The 27,144-nt window shown below is 40.2% G+C and overlaps 1 protein-coding gene across 3 annotated transcripts; it reads left to right on the plus strand.

Moving 5' to 3' along the window:
• The first annotated feature begins 2,850 nt into the window (after positions 1 to 2,850).
• Positions 2,851 to 27,144, plus strand: Zc3h11a (zinc finger CCCH-type containing 11A). Of its 3 annotated transcripts, none has more exons than XM_085688222.2 (15): positions 2,851 to 2,983; positions 5,525 to 5,644; positions 6,504 to 6,627; positions 8,114 to 8,317; positions 8,429 to 8,545; positions 8,774 to 8,854; positions 10,233 to 10,370; positions 11,443 to 11,502; positions 13,786 to 13,884; positions 19,054 to 19,557; positions 20,240 to 20,322; positions 22,039 to 22,366; positions 23,681 to 23,847; positions 24,740 to 24,807; positions 25,177 to 27,144. In XM_085688222.2, exons 1-15 carry the CDS (start codon positions 2,930 to 2,932, stop codon positions 25,433 to 25,435), a joined length of 2,406 nt encoding a protein of 801 aa, XP_085544348.2. In that variant the 5' UTR covers positions 2,851 to 2,929; the 3' UTR covers positions 25,436 to 27,144. The 3 variants fall into 3 exon arrangements, with proteins under 3 accessions (XP_085544348.2, XP_048286728.2, XP_087762633.1); XM_048430771.3 differs by having other exon boundaries at positions 10,260 to 10,370; XM_087906507.1 differs by having other exon boundaries at positions 10,263 to 10,370.

A 27,144-nucleotide genomic window follows, 5' to 3' on the forward strand; every position in this document is an offset into this window, starting at 1 on the left:
GAACTTAGACAACAATGAGGACTCTAAGAGAGACATACATAGATATAATCTACATGAGAAGTAGAAAGTAGAAAAAGACAAGATCTCCTGAGTAAATTAGGAGCATGAGGACCTTGGAACAGGGTTGAAGTGGGGAGCAGAGAAAAACGTAGAGCTCAATAAAAATCAATTAAAAAAATTATTTTGAGTGCTCCCATTTGTATGTACACTTTGATGCCAGAAGAGGGCATCAGATCCCACTATAGATGGTCATGAGCCACCATGTGGTTGCTGGGAATTGGACTTAGAACCTCTGGATGAACAGTCAGTACTCTTAACTGCTGAGCCATCTCTCTAGCCCTCCCTTCCCCTTTTATTTCTTTTTGATTTTCGAGATAGTGTTTCTCAGTGTTGCCCTGACTGCCCTGGAACTCACTGTTGTAGACCTGGCTGGCCCTGAATACGCAGAGATCTGACTGCTTCTGCCTCTGGAGTGCTGGAATTAAAGGTGTGAAAGATTGTATGTATGTGTGTATGTATGTATGTATGTATGTATGTATGTATGTATGTATGTAGTGTTCTGCCTGCATGTGTGCCTGAACACCACCAGAAGAGGGCACCAGATCTCATTATAGATGGTTTGCCAGTTACCATATGGGTATTGGGAATTAAACCTGGGTCCTCTAGAAGAACAGCCAGTGCTCTTAGTCTCTGAGCTATCTTTTTTGTTTGTTTGTTTGTTTGTTTGCGTTGCCTTTAGAACATAGAATGCATTCTTGGGTTTAAGACCAGAGAGAACACCACTCTGATGCCAAGTTGGGAGATGGAGATGTGCATCCCTGAAACTCTTGGGCCAGCTAACCTGGCTGTACAACAGTGAGTGAGAGACTGTCTGAAACACAGTGGAAGGAATAGTCCAACACCAAAGTTGTCATGGCTTCCAAACTTATGGATGCACCTACACTCACATACATGAATATGTGTACACACACGAAGATTTTTTTTTTTGAAGTACAGTAGTTCCATGTTTTGGCAAATCAGTTGTAATCACAGCAAGCTTAAGTTTGTATTATGTCTATATTGCACTATAGTAGAAAACCAAATGTTATTCTCAGTGTAAAATAAGTAGAAACTGGAGAGATGGTTCATCTTTTTATTTTGTTTGTTTTTTTCAAGATAGGGTTTCTCTGTGTTGCTTTGGAGCCTGTCAGGACCAGGCTGGCCTTGAACTCACAGCCTCGCCTCTGCCTCCCAAGTGCTGGGATTAAAGGCATGAGAGCCTGCTTGTCCTTCTAGAAGATCAAGGTTCAATTCCCAACACTCACATGGCAGTTTACAACCATCTTATCTCCAGTTTCAGGGACTCTGATACCCCTTTCTGGCCTCCGTGGGCAGTTGACACACAGGTGATACACAGGCATGCATGCAGACAAAACACCCTCTGCACATAAAATTAAAAAGAAAGGTTTTTTTTTTCCCAAAGTAAAATAACACACACAAAAAATAATTATCCTATTATCTTGACTGCCATCATTTTGGTTTATGTTCTTTAAGATTTCTTCCTTGCTCATGTATATCCTCATCAACATTTCTTTTTCGGTTTTACTTTTTTTGAGGCAGCTTCTTACTTTGTGAACACTACGGCCTGGTATCCATTATGCTGTCCTCAGTCTTCACTCTGTCAGCTTCCCGCATGCTCTCTATAGAGCACACCCTCTTTCCTTTCTCCTTCTCATTTACTTTTTCAACATGGATAGTCTGAGACATCCCTAAATCTTCAACTCCGTTTCCTGTTTTCCTTAGTAGTTCCTCTCTGCACATAAGTTTTCCATCTGTGTGCTGCTATGAGCAGTGAGCAGAAGCTGATGGTGGTGGACTTCCTTTCGTGCTATTACTTGAGTGTTTATTGTCCTTTTATCCTTTTAGAGTAAGTTGTAGAGTGATATCACTTGATATGGGTATATAAATTTTAAAGATCTTGTTACATGGTTAGTTGAAGACTGTTGCTTCTAACTTAGATTTCTGGCTTGAGGGCTAGCTTTCATCTTGATGGACAATTCTTGGATTAGGGATTACTTTACTAACAGAAGATTGGCTTTGGTTTACTTGACTTGGAGTGGTAAACCAGGATTTATCCGGCATTACTAGAATTTGTAGAGACGCCTTCTACATACATATGCTCTTACAGCGTGATCTTGCTTTTGTAGCAGCATTCTTGACATTTTGTGTGGGTTCAGAGGACGACAGGGACAGAGACTGGAACTCTAGCTGTGTTGTCACTGTTCTGTGGGTCTGCCCTGGAAGACTTCTTTGCTCTTCACTATCTTAGTGACTAAACTAACCCTTAAATGTTCACAAAAACGATTGTTTCTCTAATTACTCTATTTAAGTAAGGATTTTCTCACTTAGTTATAATTATATACTTCTGATATAACATGCTTATGAAGATATTTGAAATTTTTTCATTTAGCTGAAAATGATATTTGGCAAATCTTTTGTACAAAGTAACCTGTTAGTCTAAAATGTAGATCATATGTTTAGCAGTACTTACTTAAATGTTACACTGAAACAATGAAACAAGCACAATAGAAAATTTTTTTAAAAAATGACATAACTGTTCTTAACAAAAATTTGACATTGGGAGTGTACAGTACTCATAATTGCCTTGTTTATAAGGCTCTGTATGGTAAACACCTGCTAACACAATTAAAATCTAGTTTTACAAGTGTGGTGGCATTTGGCATTGGAGGAGGGAATGTTGGAAGAATTTATCTGAAGTATTTTAATTCATTGTCTCCCCTTTTCAGGATTACATTTTAAAGAAGATTTCTGTGGTTGAGTTGTCATTGGAAGAGTAAGTTCACTTCAAGAGCAGTTGGAGCTGGTCTTCACCTTGAGGAAGCAGTGGCTTATTCCAAAAAGCCACTTCTGGCCTGAGAATTTACCCAGCATGCCTAATCAGGGAGAAGACTGCTATTTTTATTTTTATTCTACATGCACCAAAGTAAGACTGTCATCTCTAAATCAGTTCTTTCTGCTGTTTCTTAAATCATATTGCCTAAGATTTTCCCTGCATCCTAAATTGTCTCTGTTGTGACTTGCTCGGCTAGCTGTTTTGTTATCTGCGGTCAGTATTGTAGTAAAGAACATGTGTTAGCGAAGAATACATCACCTATTTTCCTCTTCATTTATATGCACCTGTAGCGTGTCACACAGAGCAAAAATGCCCATGTTGTGTACTCACCATTCTACCTATAATTAACCTAGTCTGAGTGCCTTTGGGGTTAGGGAGATGTTGGCTCTGTGGCTTGGCAGCTTGATTTTGTGTATTTTGCTTTAGATAAAATGACTGGTTTTTATAATACTTGTGGGAGCTGTTAGGGGTTAAGTTTGACCTCTTCCACATTTCCTGTTGGTAAGAAGTCTTTCTAAATATATTCTTTTAGAGTTTGCTTTCTCTGTCCGAATGTTCTGTTTTTCTGCTGGAGTTTTTGGTAGTTTTATTTAGGTCTGCCTATCATTTTCTGTTATTTCTTTATGGCGAAGCCTGTCAATTTGTAGGTTATAGTAGCCTGTTCTAAAATCATTGTGATCCTGTGTTTAAAAAGATAAGTCTAACTGAAGAGTCCAAGAGTAAGAATATAGAAATGTAGACTTCAGAAATAAGAATGTATAAATAACGAAATACAAAGTTGTAAGCCTCAGAGAATGAGAGCAGGCTCTCTGCAGCTTTCTCAGCAACTTAAGGATTAATTTAACAGTGGGTTATTTTGCTTCACAACTGGCTGCTCTGTTTACAAGACCAAAGCATCCCTCTGCACACTGAGAGTTAACCCTAAGATAACACCCTGGCCACCTGTGATCAACAACGAATGTGAGCTGAGTTAACCTTTAGAGTGTAGGTTGTATGTGACTTTTGGTTTTGCATTGTCTCATACCCTTCCCTGCTCTGCAAAACTGGGAGTATCTGGGAAGTGCAGCGCTTTGGTAAACACCATCAGGAACAGCCAGGGAAAATGGACTAAATACAAACACTAGTTTAACTGACAAACCCTGTTAATGGAAATTGTAAACAAACAAACAAAGGCAATTTGTATCTGAGTTTTACCTCAAGACTGTAAAAATTCCTTTGTTTATGCCTAAAGCTTGTTGCTTCTTGTTATAAAAATTGGGGAGTTCGAAACCGTCATTTCCCATAGCCTTACAAGTTTATCTCTGACTGTGGTTTTAGCTAGTTGATAGCTTTTTGTGCTCCATGGAGTTTTATTTTTTTTAATTTTTATATTTTTTTTCCTGAAATAAAGTTTTCTTCTAGTTTACTAGACTTTGGAGGTCTGTCCCCTTCTGTGCGTGACCCCCGTGGACTCAACACTAACTAGGCATGGTAGTAGAAATAGAAGTGTTGAAGTTCATCCTAGGCTTATGTAGCAAAACTTTATCATAAAAAAGCCCAGCAATGGTGGCCATGAAGTTTTTCTGCTGGGTATGCAGCTCAGCCATAGAGCACTTGAAAGCATGAGGGATGTCGGGTTTGGCTTCTCGCACTGCAAAAGAAAAGAAAAGTTCTGATGATCCATTTACTATACAGCAGTTTGTATATTAATGATTTGTTTTGGATAACAAAGATAACTATATTAGGTATATGTTAATTATACTTACATCACTTACGGCCTACCAACTTTCTTAATTTTCTGTCAAAAGCTATAAATTACTGAAGTCAGGATGTATGAAGCCAAAGCCATTTTGAAGATGATAGTGTTTTTCAGAGGATCTGTTCTTGACACCTTGTCATTTTCAGCCCCCATTGTCAGTTCTGTCAATTAGACCAAAAGAAATGGGTTAAGAAATAGGTTGAGGAGAGCTGGGTGTGGTGATGCATGCTTTTAATCCCCCACTCAGGAGGCAGACACAGGTTGATTTCTTTCCTTTTTTTAAAAAATATTTATTTATTTATTATGTATACAGTATTTTGCCTGCAGGCCAGAAGAGGGCACCGGACCCATTTACAGATGGTTGTGAGCCACCATGTGGTTGCTGGGAATTGAACTCAGGACCTTTGGAAGAGCAGGCAATGCATTTAACCTCTGAGCCATCTCTCTAGCCCCCACAGGTTGATTTCTATGAGTTTGAGGCCAACCTTGTCTACATAGGGAGTTCTGGGCCTACCAAGGTTACAGAGTGAGACCCTTTCTAAAAATAAAACCAATAAAGAAATAGGCTGAGGTTCAGTCAGTAAAGTGTTTATCATGTAAACATGAGAACCTGAGTTGAATGCCCAGATCCTCATTTTAAAAGGCCAGACATAATGACATGTACTCGCTCTGATGTAGAGGCAGGAGGATCCCTGGGTCTCATTAACTAATCAGCCTAATATGCTTGGGGAGTTCCAGCCAGTGAGATACCCTGTCAAACAGACAGCAAAAAGCAGTAGGTTATTACATATTTATTGCTTTCAGATGGTTGTTACTACATCTTGTTTTTTGCCTGCTGGTATTTGCTTGTAGAAATGTGCCATCATCCTTACCTGTTTGTGTTTTGTAAACAGGGTGACAGCTGCCCGTTTCGTCACTGTGAAGCTGCACTAGGAAATGAAACTGTTTGTACACTATGGCAAGAAGGTCGTTGTTTTCGACAGGTGTGCAGATTTCGCCACATGGAAATTGACGTAAGTTTCCAATTTTTGTTACTGTAAGTATTCAGGATCAATACAAAATATAGACAGTGGCTAGTGAGGTGAGATGACTCAGTAAAAGCCCTTAACTGCCAAGCCTGGTGGGGGCGGGGGTGTATGTATGGTGTTGCACATGTGTGGAGGTCAGAGAACAACCTGACCTGTAGAAGTCAGTTGTAGTTCCACTGTGTATGTCCTGAAACTTGTGCTGGGATAGGCATTCTCCTATACAATAGTAACACAGCTAGTAAAATTAGAAAGGAGAATTGGTATTGACTTATTTTTGTCTTCACACAAGTTTGGCAGCTATCTGATAATATTTTCTATTGGAGGAGCAGGTCCACATTCACACATTGCTTATGGTGTTGTTATGCTTCGGTCTCATTCATTTGAGGGCAGTGTTCAGCCTTTCTCGCTCTTTCATGATGGTTTAAGGGCAACTGTTCTGTAAAATGTCTCTTAATTTGGTTTGTTTTTATATTTTTACTACTAAATTATGATTGTATATATCTCCTTTTTGATTGTATGTGCTGATGTGTCTGCATCATATTAAGTAACTTAATAGGAAGGAAAATTATTATAATATCTTACTCTGTATTCTTACCTACTGTATTAGCCTACTTCCCTACATCAAGTGTGGACATTCAGGGTTTTCAGGAGGAAAAACCAGCTCCTTCCATTTCTCCAGTGTGCCTCTCTTCGCTAATCATGACCTCCTGTGGCAGGGTTCTTAGCTATGTTTTGAAAACCAACCACAAAATTAATGTAGTACTTACTTTATTTTTTTAACTTGTATTTTTTAACATTTTTTTTAACAAGTTTAACATTTTTAAACAATTTTTCTCTCTTGCAGAAAAAACGAAGCGAAATTCCTTGTTATTGGGAAAATCAGCCAATGGGATGTCAAAAACTGAACTGCGCTTTCCATCACAACAGAGGTCGTTACGTTGATGGACTGTTCCTACCTCCAAGCAAAAGTGAGATTGGTTTTGACTCTAAAAGAGAACAGTTGCTATTCAGTGAGCACCCGCCATTCACACTTTTAGTCCAGGGAGAGCAGTGCTATTTCTGCTATATAATGAGGAAACAAAACCTTATAGAGGTTAGATGATAAGTATGCAGAGATAATCAAATGTTTCTGTCATGCCAGATTATATTGCTATATAATATAATACTTGTTTCATTCTTTTTTTATTACAAAACCTATAGATGTTTTCAAAAGAACTTAATTCTCTAGACCATGGGTTGGCAAATTGGTTCTCTGCATGTTCTGTAAGATGAAGATTTACTGCATATGGCTCTGGCCATCCATTTATATATTGTAGCCTGTTTTTTATTAATACTGTAGATTTAAATAGTTGAAATAGAGACCATATGGCCACAAAGCCAAAAGTAGTAGCCATCTAGCTCTGTTGTGGAGACAGGGTTATGTGCTGTAGCCTAAACTGGCTTAGAATTTCTGATTGTGCCTTAGTTTCCTGAGTGTTGGGATTATAGACATTCACCATAAAATACCTCTCATACTTACTCCAGCTTTTTATAGGCTATGTAAAATATTTTGATATAGGATATCTTTTAAAAATTTTTTCCTCATTGTTCCAGGAATGAGGATCAAACTGAGGATTCCAAATGTGCTAGATAAGCCCTCTTCTGCTGAATTACGTCCTCAGTCCTAAAAAGAATCTTGACTTTACAAAAATCTGTGACTTATTTTCAGTCTCTTTTAAAATAATTTTCATTTATAAATACTTAGTGTGTGTATTGAGTGTGTATATGCACACATGCTGTGGAGGGCAGAGGATTGTTTGGAGAGATGACTGGGTTTTCTCCTTTCTCCATGTGTGTCCTCGAGGCAAGTTTATTTCAGCAGGCATCTTTACCTGCAGAGCCGTCTTGCTACCTCCCCACAACATCCCTTTTAAAGTAATTTCCTAGTGGACTAATTTCCTTTAGCCACCAAAGAGCCAAAGTAGTAGCTGTGATTTTAGCACTCAGAAAGCTAAGGCAGGAAGACCATGAGTGTGAGGGCCAGCCTGGGTTACATAGCAGGACACCAACAACAGAAAAAGATCCAGGAGTGGTTACCCATACTTTAATCCCAGCTGGGGAAACAGAGGAAGACAATCTCTGTGTGTGTCTTTTGTGCCAAGCAAAAAATTCTAGAACCTCAATTTAAAATGAAGTGTCTAGAATTTGGAACTAACTTTTGGGTTTGTTTCTTTCAGTTCCTACCATCTGTTTATATATAATACAGAGTTATTGGCTCAGAAATACTTTTTTCTTCGTGAAGAATTTAGAATGAAAATGGGATTTATTAAGTTTTTTTTGTTTTTGTTTTTTAAAAAAACATGTTCTTAAGGAAAATGTACCACATTTATCATAAAAAGACAGGGATTTTTGTTGAGTTAGAATAATAATTTCTCTATGGTAAATTTGTCTTTTATTTTTTTTTTAAACGTTTAGCTGTGTTACCCACTGTGCCTGAGTTGCAAGAAGAAGAAGCAAAGGCTAGCCAGCTGACAGTTCAACAGAACAAACTGTCGGTCCAGTCTAATCCCTCCCCTCAGCTACGGAGTGTAATGAAAGTTGAAAGTTCAGAAAACGTCCCTAGCCCCACACATCCACCCGTTGTAATCAATGCTGCAGATGATGATGAAGATGATGATGGTATGCTTAGCACTCCCTTTTTTTAAAGTAATAATATAATAAAATTAGGAACAGAATTAAAACCCTAGACTTGGTCTTAATTGAACATTTGTCTTAACCTTGGATATACAGATCAGTTTTCTGAGGAGGGTGATGAAAGCAAAACACCTGCCCTGCAGCCAGCTCCTGACGCTCATAATGGATTGCGAGTGGCTTCTGCCCGCAAACCTGGAGTCAGTTTCAAGCAAGGTAGGAAGAGGCTGTCCTGTCTCTAAGCCATGAAGCATCACTGACAGTTGTAACTACCTCTGAGAGTCAGTGCACAGTCACTAAGCTTTTCTAGCAGAAGTGCTGTCCACAAACTGACACTGCGTACTTTCTCATAAGTCATTACTCAAAGTGTGCTTGAGTGCCTGCAGAGAAGATGAAAAGCAAAAGACTGTAGTTCCTCATGTGGTTCCCCTTTGGGTTTCCCAGGTGAATGTTTGAATTTTGGAATAAAAACTCTTGAGGAAATTAAGTCAAAGAAAATGAAGGAAAAATCCAAGAAACAAGGTGGTAAGTCATCACGAATTTTGGCATGAATACTTACCTGACAAGAGTAATAGATACTTCTGACACTAACACATTTAGCAAATATAGATTCTCATTCCTACGAGATTATTTGAAGTAAAACACAAACCTTCTGGGCCTGTGCTTCAGTCCTCACTGTTCAGGGATAGAACCATATGATATTGTAAAGAAACCTGTACATCTGGAGATCAATTGATTGGTTTTTGAAACAGGATTTTAAGATGTATTTAATTAGTTATCACGAATACATTGTTCTGTTTGCATGTATGCCTGTAGGCCAAAAGAGGGCACCAGATCTCATTATAGATGATTGTGAACCACCATGTGGGTGCTAGGAATTGAACTAAGGAACTCTGGAATAGCAGCCTCTTAACCTCTGAGCCATCTCTTCAGCCCTTGAAACAGGATCTTGATATACTATATGGCCATCCTGGAATTCTTTCTGCTGTAGACCAGGCCAGCCTTGAGCTCACAGAGATCTGCCTGCCTCTGCTTCCTGAGTTCTGGGATTAAAGGCATTTACCACCGTGCCGAGCCATATCTTAAGATTTAGCTGTAAACGAAGAAGAGCAGTTAAGAGGCATATTAAGGGTCCTGTGGAGATGGTTTTCAGTAAAATGCTTGCTGCACAAGCCTGAGGACCTGTCCTCTAGCCCTAGCACCCATGGAAAAGCAAGGCATGGATGTGTGTTGGTAATCTCAGTTCTGGGGAGACAGAGACAGCCTAGTCTAATCAGCAAACCCCAGGTCCTATGCTGTCTCCTGAGGAAAGATACCAGAGTTGACCTCTTAGCTCCACATGTACACACAACTTACTAAGAGAAGATAAATGTCATTAGATCCAATGGGGTTCTTAAGAGATCCTAAGATTTTCTTTTGAGGTTGAAGGAGAGGGGAGCAGATATAGCTCAATAAAATAAAATATTAAAAGTAAGAAAAAAAATGTACTGAAAGGACCATTGCCAGCTTAGATCTATAATCAACAAAAGTATTTTTCAAAATGGAAAAAAAAATATTTACTTCTGGAGCTTGCCTCAGCCTTTCCATGTAGACTTCCTACTCTAAAATTTAGTCATAGCTCTAAGTTAATGAAGGGGTATATACAAACTATAGTAAATAGTTGGTTCTGGGGAGTCTGTCCTTAAAACTTACTCTACAGGAGCCTTGTTTTGCAGATGGGAGTGATGGGATATCAGTGCTGAAAGCTGAAATATGCTTCTGCCTTACTGTTAGAGTCTTATCCTTCCTAGTAAATGGAAGATTGAGTGTCTGCTTAAGACAGCGTTCAGACAGCAGAGCAGTCTGATTGGATAATCTTCATAGAATAAAGATTCTTGATTTGGACTAGCTTTATTTTCCATAGGTTATTTATTTGACATTTCTCATTCAGAAGGCTCCTCGGGGGTTTCCAGCACCTTACATCAGCCTCCGCCCAATCCGGGCCCTGAAAAGGAGAATGTCCGGACTGTGGTGAGGACAGTAACTCTATCAAGCAAACAAGGTGAGGTCTATTAGGTCTCCCAGAGTTGTTGGGCTCTGCTTTTATGTAATTGGGAACACAAAGTCCTCGGGTGATATGTTTGTTCACTTTGGACCTTTGGAGGACTTCAAGTATTTTGATCAGATATAAGATCAGAAAATTGATACATTTTTGACCCTATCGTTTAAAAAGTTAGAATTCTTGTTCAGGCAGTCTCACATTTATGTGTATCTAATTTAACATGTTCTCTTTGCTTCAGCAAGTTTATTGACTGCCCATTTTGAGTTAAGAATGTTATTGCATCTTTAGAGTGACAAGAAAAATGTTAGTCTTTTTACTAAATTGTTTAAAATCTAATAAGGAATTATCTTACTTTTGGTTACTATTGCTATGACCAAAAGCAGGTTGGGGAGGAAAGGATTTATTTGGCTTACATTTCCATATTGCTGTTCATCATTGAAGGCAGTTAGGGCAGGAACTCAACAGGTCAAGAACCAGGAGGTAGGAGCTGATGCAGAGGTCATGGAGGGATACTGCTTGCTGGCTTGCTTCAAATGGCTTGCTCAACCTGCTTTCTTATAAAACTCATGACCACCTGCCCTGGGATGACCTACCCACAATGGCCTCTGTCCTCCCCCATCAATCACTAGTTAAGAAAATGCCTTACAAGCGTGTTTACAGCCTGATCTTATGAAGGCATTTTTTGATTGATGTTCCTTCCTCTCAGACAACTTTAACTTGTTAAGTTGACATAAAACTATTTAGCATAGGAGTATAACACACGAAATTGTGTGTTTAAATGTTTCATTTGAACCACAAACATTTCAGAGAAGGCTTACTTGCTCATCTGATAATGTAAAGTAGCTTTTCAAAGTGCACAGGATAGTTTTGGCTTAAACTATAGGTTGAAAGCCTCTCTCCATGTTTGGCTACTGTTAATAATACCATGCCATTGCATGTTCACTAGACTTGATTATTTTCTTGTTAAATGATCCTGAAGACTTAGATCTAATTTTCAGTATACTTTCTTAGTGGGCTCATATGAATATAAAACAATTAACTAACTGAACACATTTTATTTTTGTCATTTCAGAAGAGCCCTTGGTTAGACTGAGTCTTACTGAGAGACTGGGAAAACGAAAATTTTCAGTGGGTGAGTTAGAGTTGTCTATCTTCTGTGCGTTTATGCGTTAACATGTTACCTTGTTACAAGTGCTATCATACAAGCACCATCAGTATTGACCTGCTGGACTGCCTGTATGCTTGACTCATGACAACATTTATAAAATTCCATTTGTACATTATAACTTTCATTGAAGCTATAGCAGCAGTTTGAAGTACTATAGCTTAATTAGATTATGACCATGACCAATATTTTCTTCTTGGTTATGAGCTAAACCATTTCCAGCCCACAACTAACCTTTTAGAAAGAAGGTTCTAGGTTTAGTAATTACAGACTTGAGCCAGGCATGGTGACACGTGCCTTTAATCCCGGCAGAGGCGGGATGATCTTTGTGAGTTCAAGGCCTAACTGGTCTTCATAGCTATTTCCCAGCCAGCCAAGACTACTTAGGGAGACCCTTACCTCCACTTGGGTAAGCTATTAGATGTTTTTGATTGGTTTCTTCTTCCTCCTCCTTCCTTCTTTTTCCTTTTTTAAGACAGGATCTGATCCTCTAAACACCACTTTAAGTCTTCATATTCCAGGGATAATAAGCATTGTAAGGGACTGGAGAGATGGCTCAGGGGTTAAGAGCTCTGACTGTTCTTCCAGAGGACTTGGGTTCAATTCCCAGCAACTGTTGGACTCTAGTGTCCAAACCGAGGAGTCGCCCCAGAGACCACCTCATATACCACAGCCGATGCAAAAGCATGAGGATTTTATTAATTCTGTCATGACAGGGTCCCCCAGCATTCAGGAAGCCGAGAGACCCCGACTAGCTGGTACAGTCTACTTTTAAAGGAGAAGGCCCCATAGAAACAAGAGGGGTTGTTCTTTGACCATTATGATTGGCTTATTCGAAAAGGGCTAATATCAATAATTGACTGGAGAACTATTGTCAGATCAGATGAGGTAAGAGGTCATTTTGACCCCATTTCCCAGGGGATTGAGTCAAAACATACGTGTATGGGTAATTGTTCAGGAACTGAGTACGTGCATGTGTAGCTGTTAGGTCCTTGGTTCCCAGGGGAGGAGGGGAAGCACTAAGGCACAGAGGCTGAGAGGCAAAAATGGCTTCAGAATTGTCTTAAAGTCTTATACAACCACATGGCCGCTCACAACTATAGCTCCTGTTCCAGGGAATCTGGTACCCTAACACAGACATACATGCAGGCAAAACACCAATACACATAAAATTAAATAAATCTTTTTTTTTTTAAATAGGTGTCATAAATTCTTTTACTTCCTAACTGAATTTACTATGAATTCAAAGTTTGGTGGTCTCTTAGTTAGGATTACTATTAATGTGATGAAACTCCATGACCAAAAAGCAAGTTGGGAAGAGAAAGCTTACACTTCCCCATCACTTTTCACCATCAAAGTAAAAGGACAGGAACTGCAGCAAGGCTGGAGCCTAGAGCTAGAAGCTGATACAGAGGCCATGGAAAGGTGCTGCTTACTGTCTTGATCCCCATGGCTTGTTCAACCTGCCTTTTTTTGTTACTGTTTTTTGTCTTTTTCAAGACAGGGTTTCTCTGTAGCTTTGGAGCCTATCCTGGAACCAGCTCTTGTAGACCAGGCTGGTCTCAAACTCAGAGAGATCCGCCTGCTTCTGCCTCCCAAGTATACCACCCTCACCTGGCCAGCCTGCCTACTTATAGACCTCAGGGTCACCAGCCCAGGAATGGCACCACTCCTAATTAAGAAAATGCCTTACAGCCTGATTTTTTTTTTTTGTTGTTTGTTTGTTTTTGTTTTACAAGACAGGATTTCTCTGTGTAGCCTGACTGTCCTGGAGCTCATTCTGAAGACCAGATTGACCTTGAACCCAAAGTCTGCTTGCCTCTGCCTCCTAAATGCTGGTATTAAAGGTGTGCTCCACCAGGGCCCTTTTCTACAGCCAGATCTCATAGAGGCATTTTCTCAAATGAGGTTTCGTCCTTTCAGATAACTCTCTAGCTGGTATTAAGTTGACATAAAACTATGTGGCACAGGCGGTGAAGATGTTGCTCTATTTGAGCTTTAGCTTCAGCCAGGTATTCTTAGCCTCTGTAATTTAGTTACTTGGCAGGTGTCGTTCATGTATCTAAATTTTTTGTCTCCTAATTTTTTTCTTTATAGAACTTTTTTGTTTTTAACATTAAGTTTAAAAGATGGTGAACAAACACCATTTAAATGCAGAAAACCTCCAGAATATTTAAATTGTCTGTTTTTTTGCTCTTTTTCCCACTTTGTTGAAGATTAAAATCTTAAATTAAATCTCCCTATTTGTAGGTGGTGACAGTGAACCCCCATTAAAGCGAAGCCTTGCACAGAGGCTGGGGAAAAAGGTGGAAGCTCCAGAAACTAACATTGATAAAACACCAAAGAAAGGTAAGTGCTTTTATTCTAACACATTTGTGTCTGTTTGTAATATTAACAGGTATGGATCCCCATTTGTTCAGGCTGCTTGGGTCCCTGCAAACAGTTAAGTGCTTACTCTACTTGATTCTGAGTAGCCAACATTAACAGCTAACACTTATCAACAACCTGGAGTTAGAGACTCCTAAAAGATCGGAATAGTGAAGATACTGTGATTGAATACTGTGACAGGAAAGAAAATGATGGTCCATGAGCTTGTTCTAATAGAGTAACAAACTTTTGAAAGGTTATTTTAAAGGTATCAAGCTAATGGGATAGCTCAGCTGGTAAAAGTACTTGCCGCTGTGTGGTGCCTGTGTTTAATCCACGCAGCAACAGTGGAAGGAGAGAACTGATACCTGAAAGTTGTCTCTGGCTCCCCACATGTCCAGAGTGAGGCTGATGTGCCCGTACTCATATACTAAATTAAATAATAAAAAGAGTTGGGGCCGAGTATAGTGACCCATGCCTTTAATCCCAGCATTCAGGAGGCAGGGGCGGGTGTATCTCTGAGTTCAAGGCCAGCCTGTTCTATGTAGTTCATTCTAGAGCAGTCAGAGCTACATAATGAGACTCTGTCTCAGAAAAAAAAAGGAGCGAGGGTACCGTTATTTTTTATTTATTTATTTATTTTTGGTTTTTCGAGACAGGGTTTCTCCATAGCTTTGGAGCCTGTCCTGGAACTAGCTCTTGTAAACCAGGTTGGTCTTACAGAGATCCGCCTTCCTTCCTTCCTTCCTTCCTTCCTTCCTTCCTTCCTTCCTTCCTTCCTTCCTTCCTTCCTTCCTTCCTTCCTTCCTCTTTTATAGCTTCATTAGAAGTACAGCCTAATTTGTAAACATTGGAAAAATATTTAACCTATGAAAAGTTTTGTTTTAACTTTTTAAATTGTGAATCTTTTTCTTTTAGTAGCTCAACTTTCCGGGTCCCTAAAGGGGAGGCAACAGGCACTTAAACAAAATCAGAAGAGCAAAATCCTTACTGCTATCTTTGGTTTTTTTTGGGTTTTTTTGTTTTGTTTCTTCTGATTCACCTATTACAATTAAGTTAGAGCTTGTGTTTGTGATTTATTTGTGTGTTGTTCTTTAAGTGATATTTAAACATGAAAATGGGTACTCATCAAAGTATTAGGAGGAAATCCAGTATGAGGGATGCCTTATTTTATGCTAAGCTGTCGTAGGACATTAGGTTCTAGTAGGCTAGGTATATAGATCCATTCACAGGGTGTACATGGTCCCTGGGTTCAGTCAGCAGTACCAGAAAGGGTAGAAAGAAGTCATTTTCTAAGCAATATAAAACCAACTGCGTTCTGTCAGATGACAAGGATGTGTACAGAACACGAGCCACTCTTGGTTTTACGGCAACGTAAAAATCTGTGTGGGGGCTGGTGGTGAGAGAGAGAGAGAGATCCCAGCACTTGGGAGACAGGTGGGTAGATCTTAGTACATTCGAGGCCAGCTTGACCTACACAGTGAGTTCCAGGACAGCCATGACTATATAGATACCCTGTCTAAAAAGAAGGAAAATTATTTCTTTATATTCTTTCTTTATATTTGGGGGGGCAGGATTTCTCTGTGCAGCTTTTGGACTCTGTCCTAGAACTCGCTTTGTAGACCAGGCTGCCCTCACAGAGATCCTTCTGTCTCTGCCTCCCCAGTGCTGGGACTAAAGAAGTGCACCACCACCGCCCGACTTTCTTTATATTCTTAGATTCTTCTTGTAAATAGTAGTTCTTTCTAACAGTGGGAACTACATGAGCATGTGTACATGTAAAGTGAGTATCCATGTATTCAAATACTTTCTGCTTTGTCATCGTTGCTTATGGTGCTGCGGTTTCAAACCTAGAGCTTCATACATGCTAGGCAGATGATCTATTGTTACCCCATCCCTTCAACTTTGCTTTATGCTATTCAAGTTCAATGTGATAGTTTTTGTAGAAGACAGTTATAAGTTTTGTGTCTCTGTGCTTTGAAGTTAACTTATATGTTCTCCTTCTAATCTTAGCTGATCTTAATTGTTTTAAGATAGGATCTCAGTTCTGTAGTCCAGGCTGGCCTGAAATTTTCTAGCTAAGATTGGCCACAAATTCATGACTGTCTTCCTGTCACAGCCTCCCAGATGCTGGTGGGATTGCAGATGTGAGTTATCATTCTCAGCTTTATTCTCCAGAACGGTTTAGGATTTTCTATCTCCCTGGTATGCTACTGTAGTAGATGTAAACACATTTTGTTGGCAAGCCAAGGGTTCAATGGACTGTGTGTATCTAATTTGGCTTCTCTGTTTTCTATAAGTCCATGTAGTAAATAGTTTAAGCTTTGAAGAAGCTAAGTTATGATGGTACCCTCAGTTTGATGATCCCTACTACCCTTAAAAACAAAAATATTTTAGGATTTGTGGTCCACAATCTCTGTCACAGTTACTCAGTTGTGCTGTTGTGGTGTGAAAGCAGCCGTATGTAATGTGAATATGTAAATAAATGAATGGCTATGTTCCTAAGGAATTGTTTAGCTACATTTGGCCTGTGTTCTGTAGTTTGCTTATCCTGTTAATCTAAATGGCTGGTTGTAGACTAGCATTGTTTCGATTTCTTAGTCTTTCAAATAAATTTATTTTGGCATTTGTCTTCGAAAGATTTTTGTTTTGATCTCTCTCTTTCTCTCTCAAACTTAATTTTTTTTTAGGCTACTCTGGATTTTTCTAATGAATCTGGGCTTTTTGCTTGTTTGCTTGCTTGCTTTGTTTTGTTTCTGTATTGTTTTGAGGATGCTAGAAATCAAACCCAGACCCTGTGCGTGCTAGGCAAGCCGTATTCAGTGAAGTGTATCCACTACTCCAGTCCTTACATTTCTACCTTAATGATTTCTCTCATAGTTCATTGTTGCTTTTCATATTTGTTAACCTAGGCCTGGCAGTTTACTGTGCTGTCAAGTAGTGTGGTGTTTGACTATTCTTTTAGAGTTATGCCTACCATGTTTAAACATATCTACTGAAATAGATTCTCACAAAAATTCTTAAAGATTACTCTGTTATGGCGTAGCTCCCAAATAAATCACACACAAAGGCTTGTTCTTACTTATGAATGCGGGGCCTTAGCTTGACTTGTTTCTCATCAGCTTTTCTTAGCTTAAATTATCCTGACTGCCTTTTGCCTCTGGGCTTTTTCCTTTTCTTATTTCTGTGTATTTTACTTTCACTCTTACTCCGTGGCTGGCCGGCTGGCCCTTGATGTCCTCTTCCCCTTGTTCCCTCGTTTCTTTTCCTCTTACAGATCTCTCCTATTTATAGTGTCTGCCTGCCAGCTCCACCTATCCTTGCTCCTGTCTCACTATTGGCCATTCAGCTCTTTATTACACTATCAGGTGTTTTAGACAGGCAAAGAATCACAGCTTCACAGAGTTTACAGCATAAAACAAAAGTCACACACTTTAAAATAATATTCCCTAACACCATGTACTTTCTTTAGGGTGATAATTTTGAGATTAGATTATCATTGTGATATGGATAGAAAAAATTACAATTATAATTCTTTTTTCAGATTTATTTTATTTCAGATTTATGTGTGAATTGCCTGCATGCATGTAGGTGTATCACATGTATTCCTGGTGTTTGTAGAGGTCAGAATAGGGTATCAGATACCCTTAGAACTGGAGTTTCAGATAGTTGGAGTTTCAGATAGTTGTGAGCCACCATATGGGTACTGGGAATTGAACCTGGACCCTCTTCAAGAATAACAAGTATTCTTAACCACTTAGCCATCTCTATAACCCCACCATCATTTAAAGAAACCTAATGAGAAGGTAGTTGTGGTAGCCCTTTATCTCAATACTCATAAAACTGAGACAGGAGAATGGTGAGTTTGAGGCCACCATATTCCACCTATCACATATTCCCTATCACAAAAGACTTACCTGCTCGAAACATAAAGAGATAATTCACTATTTGAGTACTTGCTTTGTCATGAGTACTTTGCTGTGTGGTTCAGCATCTATTGTTCTCCGAAAGCAACCAGTATGCTTGGAGTCTTAGGCAATTCCAGGACTCTGATCAGTGCTATCACCAGAGAAAGTCGCTGTACTAGAAGGATGAGAATTTCAGTTGAGCTGAGTTCAAACTAATCTTTAAATAAACCATTTAAACAAGAACAACAAAACTGATTGGTGGGGCATGGTGGTCCACACCTATAATCCAAGCAATCAGGAGCTAAGGCAGAAGAATTGCTCTAAATTTGGGGTTAAATTGGACTATGTCATATTAGGGCTCCCAGGCTGGCCTAGGTGACAGAGACAGAAATGAGATTGGTAGAAAATGCCAAGTTCACAAACTTCCAGAACATGCTATATTTAGGAGTTTGGGGTGTTTTTTTTCTTTTTTTTAAAATATAATTAAAATCTCTTACTGGTTAGTCTGCGTGCATGCATGTGTATCATCTCTTTTTTAATTCTAATTAGTTCATTATTTCTTTTCTTAGCCATCTAGTAATGGGAATGATTGTCCAATGTGAAATTTGTTCCATATTTTAAACAGATGTAGAACAATCTTTTGAGGGCTGGGGGATGCAGGTTGGGTTTGTGGCCCTTGAGTTTTGGTTTTTGTTTTGTTTTTGTCTTGTCGCTTGTTTTATTTTACCTCTCCTGTTCATGTGTTAAATGTCACTTCATGAAAAGTTCGCTTTGTCTAGTTCCTAAACCATGGTTGATATTTTCACTGAGTGCAGCAGTTTCCATTGCCCTACTTCCTGACAACTCGTTCAGTTACTGGTGTTTGTCAGACTATAGAATACATCCGGGCAGAGATGTGCTTGGCTTAGTACCCTGCTTCTAGTGATGTGTCCAGCACAAGTTTTATACACATATGAGGGAATGGAGGACTCATTGCTACTTTCACTTAAGGTTTATGATGATGCAGGTTTCTACACTAATAAATGATTTTCAACCATTTGTATTGTGTTTCTATGTATTTCTGGATAGAAATACAAATTAGAAGGTTTGTCTCTAGAGATTTCCTTGTAGTTATCTACAATCAAGAGTGAAACTAATGTTGAACATGAGACAACTGATGCCTCTCCCTGTATTGTTCTACTCTTAAGAAGATCATAAGACATTAAGAAACAAGAGTATAAAAATATGTTCTTTCCCAAAACAGAGAGAGTTAATAAAGCTGGTGAGATCCACGTGAAGACATTGGAAGAAATTCTTCTTGAAAGAGCCAGTCAGAAACGTGGAGAATTGCAAACTAAACTGAAAACTGAAGAACCTGCACGAGCTGATGATTCTCCATCAGGAACAAAAAGCTCTTCCTCCGTGCGGATCAAAACTTTCTCTGAGGTCCTGGCTGAAAAGAAACATCGGCAGCAGGAAATGGAGAGGCAGAAATCCAAAAAGGATACTAGCTGCCCCAAGTTGACAGCAGACACTGAAGTGAAAAAGACAGTGACTCTACCACCTGTTGCAGTCAGCAAAGGACAGCCAGAGGAGCCCGCAGGAAGAGCCAGGTCTATGCAGGAGGTGCATATTAAGACGCTAGAGGAAATTAAACTGGAGAAGGCCCTGAGGGTACAGCGGAACTCTGAGAGCAGTGCCAGCTCCCGGTCTCAAGCTGAGGCTGTCCCAGGGGCCAAGAGGCTGCTTCGCATCGCCAAAAGAGCAGGTCTGTACATCCCCTCTAAGCAGCAGTGCTATTCTAAAACACAGGGCGAGACTGACAGGAGCCTGGGTAGTTGTTTGAGAACTTTTCCTAACTGGGGAAATCTGAGTCAGCGGATTCAGTAGAATAAGCTGTTTCCAGTAGCAGTTGGTAGTGCTACGGTATGTTCCTGTTTTCTTGAGGTTCTAGATGCCCCATCTCTTAGTTACGAGCTTTCTTGTTTCCGTTATTACTGTCTGAGTTTCCTTTCTGTGCTGTGATAAAACACTGTCCAAAAGTAGCCTAGGGTGGGGAGTATTACTTGGTTTACACTTCCTGATCACAAGTTCTTCATTGAGGGAAGTCAAGGCAGGAACAGAAGCATGGGCCATGGAGGAATATTGCATACTGGCCTGCTTTCCATGTCTTGGCTCAGTCTGCCTTTTTATATAATCCAGGACCACTTGCCCAGGGGTGGCACTGGCCATAGTGGGCTGAACCCTCCTGCATCAATAACCAGTCAAGAAAATGCTCCATAGGGTAGTTTGATGGAGGCATTTTCTAGGAGGAGTCTCCCTCTTCCCAGATGGCGTAGCTTCTGGTGACAGAAAAGCTAGCCAGTACAATTGTTCATTTTAAGAAAACTTACTTCAGTTCATTTCTCACATCCTGATTAAAGCAATGGTGTTTTTTAATATAAATATAGGTGCAAAAGAAGAGAAAAAACTCGAACTCGAAGACAGTGACATTGCTTCTCAGAGCAGTGTTACTAAGCCAGAGGCTAGTGAGGTAAGTCTGTCCGATCATGGTCCTTGGCAGACCAGCGGGAGGGAAATGATGTATGCTTTTCGTTTTAGCGTACAGTAAATTTCTGTGAACGGTTTCATTGGTAGGTTGAGTTTGGTTTTAATTATTTTTTGTTTTGGGTCATGTTTTTTTTCTTTAAGCCGGCCTTATCCACTGTGTTGCACTACAGTGCCCAGTACTGTGGTCACAATTTTCTATGGAAATTTCTTTTTGTTTGGTTTGGGGTTATCTTTTTGTTTGATTTTTGGTTTTTAAAATAAGGTTCTGTGACCCTAGCTGACCTAGATAGAGCTCACTGTGTAAACCTGACTGGCCTCCAACTCATATAGATCTGCCTGCTTCTTTATTCTGTTTACTGGCATTAAAGGTGTGTGCCACCACCGCCCAGCATCTATGAAAGGTTCTTTCTTACAGTTCTCTGTGTCTTAGTTTTCTTTGTTCTCATAGTGTTTTAACTGACCATTGATATTTTACTACATATCATTTAAAATTTGACCTTTTTCCCCCAAGATTTATTTACTTTATGTGTGTTAATATTCACGTGTGTGTGTGTGTGTGTGCGCGCGCGCGCACGCGCACACGCACATGTGGGCCCAACTGCAGAGAACAGAAGAAGACATGATATCCCCTGGAACTGGAGTTAAAGATGGTTGTGAGCTGATATGTCTGTGTTTGTAACTCAAATTGGGTTCTTTGCAAGAACAACAAGTATTCTTAACTTCTGAGCCATCTGTCCAGCTCCCAGTGTTTTGAGACAGTGTCTCATATAACTCAGGCCACTTTCAGGCTAACTTTATGTAGCCAAGAACTTTGAACTGATTCTCTTGTCTCTGCTACCACTGCTGCGATTACTGGTATGTACCAACACATCTAACTAGGATTTTTTATCTTTAGAGAAAATGAATGGGCTTGAGAGATGGCTCTTCCAGAGGTCCCGACTTCAATTCCCAACAATCACATGTTGGCTCACAACCATCTGTAACAAGATCTGGTGCCCTCTTCTGGCCTGTAGACAGAACACTGTATACCTAATAAATAAATCTTTAAAAACAGAGAAAGAGACAGATGAAGGGGGGAAGGTGGGAAGGAGGAAGAGAGAAAAAAAAGGAAGGAAGAACAACCCAGGCATGATAGCACACGATGGTAATCAGTCTCAGACTTTGGGATTGCAAAGGTGGATCTTGAGTTGAGGTCATTCTGAGCCAAACAGTCATACTTTTTTCTCAACAAAATAAAGGAGAAATGCTATAATAATTTTTTTAACTAGATTCCTTTAAGGTTTTTGTTACATAAGTGAATTTTTAATGCTCAGCTCAGGTTGAGAACTGTACAATATATCATTTTGCAGCCTACTCTATCTTTAGTAATTTCTTAAGGTGTTTGTCTTTTCTGACTATAATATTCTAACTTGTGACTTGTGACTATTAGCTCTTTCTGGATATTGACAAAAATCTTTTTTTTAGTGGTCATTTGTGTTTTCTTGGGGTCATAATTAGTCTGTAGAGTATGGATTTTTCTATTAATTCACACATCTTCATTTCTAATCTTGAACACTTAACAGTATATCTTCTGTTTAATATCAGATAATGAACTTCCTTATTATTCTGAATCATGTAATATTCTGCCTAAGCTGGATAACTCACTCAGCACTATAAATGAGAAAGTAGGTTCTAATTCTTTGATTGGATTTTTCCACAGAGTTCAGATGAGGCCATAAGTGATCCCACAAAAATTCCAGTCAGTAGATGTGACACTGTCAGAGAGAAACACACTGAGAAGCAGCAGGAGACCGAAGCCTCACAGAAAGAGAAGCCAGCCGTGACCCCTGTCCAGGGAGACGGGGCCTCTTACTATACCCGAGTGGTGGGGAAACCAGTGCTCACTGCTGTGTCGGGCATCACACGGCACTTGGCTAAGCGGCTCCCCACGGAGTCATCCCAAAAGGGGGAGGTAGAAACCTCTGGAATTGGGGACTCAATACTGAATGTGAAATGTGCAACACAGACTTTGGAAAAAAGGAGTAAAGGTGAGTGATTTTACATTTATTGTGGTACAATGACCAAATTTCAGTAACTCTGGCAACTATGGGGTTGAATCTCGTGTGTACTAAGGTCACACCAACAGGTAGTAGTAATACAGTGGTCTGCAAAAATGAAACTTAGGCATAGTTCTTTCTCACAGCTTACACTGCTGGGTTGGTTTTGCTTCCTTTGGGGCTGGAGATGTAATTCAGTTGTTAGTGCTTATCTAGCATGCACAAAACCCCGGATTCCATTGCAGCATCACAGGAAATCCATGTCTGGTGGTGCGCACCTGTAATCCCAGCTCAGTCTACGTTAGGGTTCTCTAGAGGAACAGAACTAATAGGATGAACGTAGATGAGGGATTGATTAGATTGGTTTACATGATACAGGCTGGGTAGTTCAACAGAGGCTGTCAACACTGAAGAGGACAGCTGAGGTTGAGTGCCTCAACAGCCCTAATCATTCGTGCATTATAAGTCAGCCAATTGTATGATGGGAGTTTGAGTTTGGTTTTTGGCAACTTGAGTTTCTGTGGTGGAGGGAGATTCTCTTTCAGGACACACTTTAAATGCTCTGGATTGTTCATGTGCATCTGGAGAATTTTATCATGGAGCTCACGCTTTTCCTCTGTGGCTCTATCCTTATACAGAGATACTGACCCCAACAGTGTATTTTCTTTACTGTCCTGCAGACACTCAAAGTTTTATGTTCAGTTACCAAATCCTTGCTCTTCTCAAGAGATGAAGCAAGAAGGGAGACAGGAGGATCAGAAGTTCACAATCAACCTCAGCTACATGATTGGAGGGAAGAAAAACATAAAAGCCCCATTTAGAACTTATGCTGTGCATTTTTCATCTGGTGTTTTGAATGGGGTCTTATTATATGATCCCGTCTGGCCTCAGACTCAATTTGCCATCAGCCTTCTGGGTGCTGGGATTACAAGTGTGCAACTGTATGCGCTCTTCCTCTTGTTTTGCAGAAAAAAAATACCATGGGATACGATGGTAACACCGAAGGGTGTATCATGGTGACCTGTGTGGTGGATCATTCTCATTCAGGCTGTTTGCTCTTTTGGTGCTGCTTTTTTGTTGTTTGTTTTTAAGACCAGTTCTCTATGTAGCCCTGGCACTTGCTATATCTGGTCTCGTACTCAGCAGAACTCCCTCTGCCTCTGCCACCCAGTGCTGGGATATATCACCATGCCTGGCAACTTTGTTGGTATTTCTACTCCTAAAAGCATTGTATCTTACTCTGAGTTACTCTATATGTGAAAGAGATCATCTAGTTGCTAATCAGATATATTCTGTCTCCTGTAGCCAAACCCAAAGTAAATGTGAAGCCATCTGTGGTCAAGGTTGTTTCATCTCCTAAAGTGGCTCCAAAACGGAAGGCAGTGGAGGTACACCCTGCTGTCATTGCAGCTGTGAAGCCACTCAGCACCAGCAGTGTCCTGCAGGAAAGCCCCACCAAAAAAGCAGCTGTGGTGAGTTGATCCACTCCAGTGGTATTGGACTCTGTGGTAGGATTGCCCTTTGGCACTGTCTCTGTGTCTCACGCTTCTGCCTTTTCCTGAGCACTGGGTTCCTTAGACTGTTACTATAGTCACTAGAGTCTAGTTGAGATTGGAGAAGTGGCGGGCAGTGTTTGGGAGTTGGTTTTTGGGTGGCAAGGTACTTAGATTTTCAGCCTCTGGGTCATTGGTTCTTGGGTTCCCCAGTTTAAAAAATGGTAGCCGCTGGGCTGAAGATACAGCTCAGTGGAACCGTTATCTACCATGCAAGATTTTGGGTTACCAGAGGTCTTCAACAGTGCCAAAACAAAAACTAGCTGTGATTCTAAGGCAACAAAGGAAAATATACTGGGGGTAGGGGAGATGGGGTGGGACACCTGAAGCTAGGCAGTGGGAAGGCAGAGGCAGGTAGAACTTTGAGTTCAAGGCCAACCTGGTCTACCCTGAGAGGTCTGGTACACCCGAAGCTACATAGTCAAGCCCTGTCTCAAAAAGTAAAATGAAAGTCTTGTAGGTGTGGTGGGTGAGAGCGCTTGCTGCACAGATATGAGGACCTGAGTTTGAATCCCTTAGCACCCGTATAAAAAGCCATTGTGACCATATACTTGCCTGTAATCCCAACATTGTGGGCTAGAGACAGGTGGATCCCAAGAGATCACTGACCACCCAGCATAACTTGAAACCATGAGCTTGAGGTTCACTAAGAGACTGATTTCCCACAAAAGTGAAGCAGAGAAGAGAAGGCTCCTCTTGACAGCCTCCTCTGACTCTTACCTACTTGCACATGGGCCCTTGAACATACCCATCATACACACACACCAAAAGTGGAAGCATAGCTCTCAGTGATTTCACTCTTTTTTTGTAGGCTGTGGTCCCCCTTCTCTCCGAGGATAAATCCATCGCCGTGTCTGAGACAGAAAATCCTAAGGACAGGTATTGTCTTCTTAACCAGGTTTCAGGCCATTACTGATTTGGCTCTTTACAAAAAATGCGATAAGTCACTGAACATTTATAGGTTAGCTATCTCTAAAGCTAACTCCACACTGAGGGCAAAAAGGCATGAAATTTGAAGTTGCTGCTCGTCAGTACTGCTATTAGTATTTGCCTTTATTGAAAAGGCAAATTTGAATTAATTTAAATACCTGGCTACATTCAAAAGGTACTTGATTCCAAATTAGTGAGACAATTTTTTGTGTGTCTCCTCAGAAACAACTTTTCATTACCTCTGTCCCCGAGGCTGCACAGTCTTTTACCCACGAGGGAAGCACACAGCTGGGCTAACACTCTGCTTTTCACTTACAGTTTTGTGCTGCCTTCAACCCAGTCTTCTTCAGAACCTTTGCTCCCAGAAGGGTCTGGCCCTTCCTCGTCCCAGGTAGCAACCAAACCTCGCCGACTGAGCTCTGCCTCAACAGGAAAGCCTCCACTCTCTGTGGAAGATGATTTTGAGAAACTAATATGGGAAATTTCAGGAGGCAAATTAGAAGCTGAGATCGACTTGGATCCTGGGAAAGATGAAGACGACCTTCTGCTTGAACTCTCGGAGATGATTGACAGCTGAAGGTGAAAGGAATGGTGAGGACGCTTTAAAGGAAAAAAAAGCTCACCAAAAACTGGACTTATTTTCATCTATTCTAACATTTACCTGAGGTGATAATTTCTTTAGTCTCAAATTTTGCCCAAATCAAAAGTATACCTCTGAAGTACCTGTATGTGTCCTGGATTCCCTTGGGGTCAGATCTTTGACATCCCTTGATAACTGTTTTGTCCATTTGATGCCATTATTTAGCATCTGTGAGAAGAAAGTTCTGTAATGCCCTTCTCTCCACATGAGACTGAGCTCCAAATGAAATGGTGCAAGAGAACTAACTCTGTGACTCCTGAGGTGTTTGTCAGTGGGCTATCTTCCCCTTTGCTATATTTATTTATGTACTGTCTTAATATTATTAGAGTTTAAAATGAAGAGAGCTGCTAACCATTGTGGACCAAATGTCATGCTACCACTAAACAAAAAACCCACTCCGTCTGTGTTAAATTGTATGTCTTTTTAAAGGTATTTGGAGATTCGTCTAAGCTTTAAAGAGGGCCGAGCGGCTCGAGAACCTGAGATACGGACATAACTCTGGACATGGTCCTGTTGCATTAGCTGCTCCGTAAGCCTCTGAAGAGCAATAGCTAATTTATTATTACTGTAATTTTTTAAAGGCTTTAAAGTGCCTCCGGGGTCCCCTGAAACTAATTTTCTACTTCTGGGACTCCCTGGATTCTTTATAAGAGGTGGCGACATGACTAGGGAAATTCTTTTTTTAGTATGAAAATTGTCCCTTTCCTTCAATACCTTTTTCCTTCTGGCATAGAATTATCACAGAGACAGCAAATTGGTAAATTTCATAATTTCTAACTCTCCCAGGAAACTCCTCTTGCCTAGTATTTATTTGATGTGCTTTAACCGTGGAGGAGGAGGGAAAAAAAAAAAAAAACAAATTCATTCAAGCTGCCAGTATTGATCTACAGACTGTAGCAGTACACCGGGCTGTGCTGTTGCAGGGATGGCGAGATGCTCTGGGGTGTATTGGATACCTCCAGTTTCTTCATTTCTGGATTGAGTTTTCTTTTCTCAATGTTGGTCTTCATATCACCTCAAGGTTTAGACTTGTGAAGAAACAAGTCTCATGAGGGTAATAGTCTTGAAATGAGACACTGTACAGAATTGGAAGGCGGAAAGAAAGACTTGTTCATTGTGATACTTTCTGTAGGTGGCCAGTTTGTTTCTCATAGGGAAATCCTGGATCACCTGTCATGTTGGCTCCTAAGGAACTGCTGTTGTAAGCGGCTCATCAAGAGTTGAAGTTCATGTAGCCTTGTTGGGAATATGGAAAAAGGAAGAAAGCCACAGGACTGCCCATTCAGTCTGGGAAGATCTGGATGATTCTGCACATGCAAAAATGACTTGAAATTTATGTATAGACACTTGTACCAATCCATCTTCAGCTGACTGAATGTTGTAAGATAGCCCTTTTCCAAAGCAGCGGTGGAATGTTCTGCTTTCACCACGCATTTTATAAACACGTTTCCTTTTTTGAATTGACCTATAGATTGTAGGTCTCTTTTGTATATAACCTCTATTCTTTTGCTTTAAAAAAAAAAAGTCTGTTCATATTTAATGCCCTGTATTAGTCAATGATTTGTGTTCAACATTATTTGAACCATTTGCCATTACTGAAAGAGAAATACTTATTTGTGTTTTAAATAAAACTGATATAGGAAATA

Source organism: Myodes glareolus, chromosome 5, assembly GCF_982192425.1.
Source record: "Myodes glareolus chromosome 5, mMyoGla1.1, whole genome shotgun sequence".
NCBI classification, from domain to species: domain Eukaryota; kingdom Metazoa; phylum Chordata; class Mammalia; order Rodentia; family Cricetidae; genus Myodes; species Myodes glareolus.

Bases quoted from the DNA above. Each gene is read 5' to 3' on its own strand.
- Zc3h11a (XM_085688222.2), top strand. From the start codon at position 2,930: ATGCCTAATCAGGGAGAAGACTGCTATTTTTATTTTTATTCTACATGC. The intron at 22,367-23,680 runs GTGAGTGATTTT...TGTCTCCTGTAG, and splicing joins TTTGGAAAAAAGGAGTAAAG to CCAAACCCAAAGTAAATGTG. The intron at 23,848-24,739 runs GTGAGTTGATCC...CTTTTTTTGTAG, and splicing joins CCACCAAAAAAGCAGCTGTG to GCTGTGGTCCCCCTTCTCTC.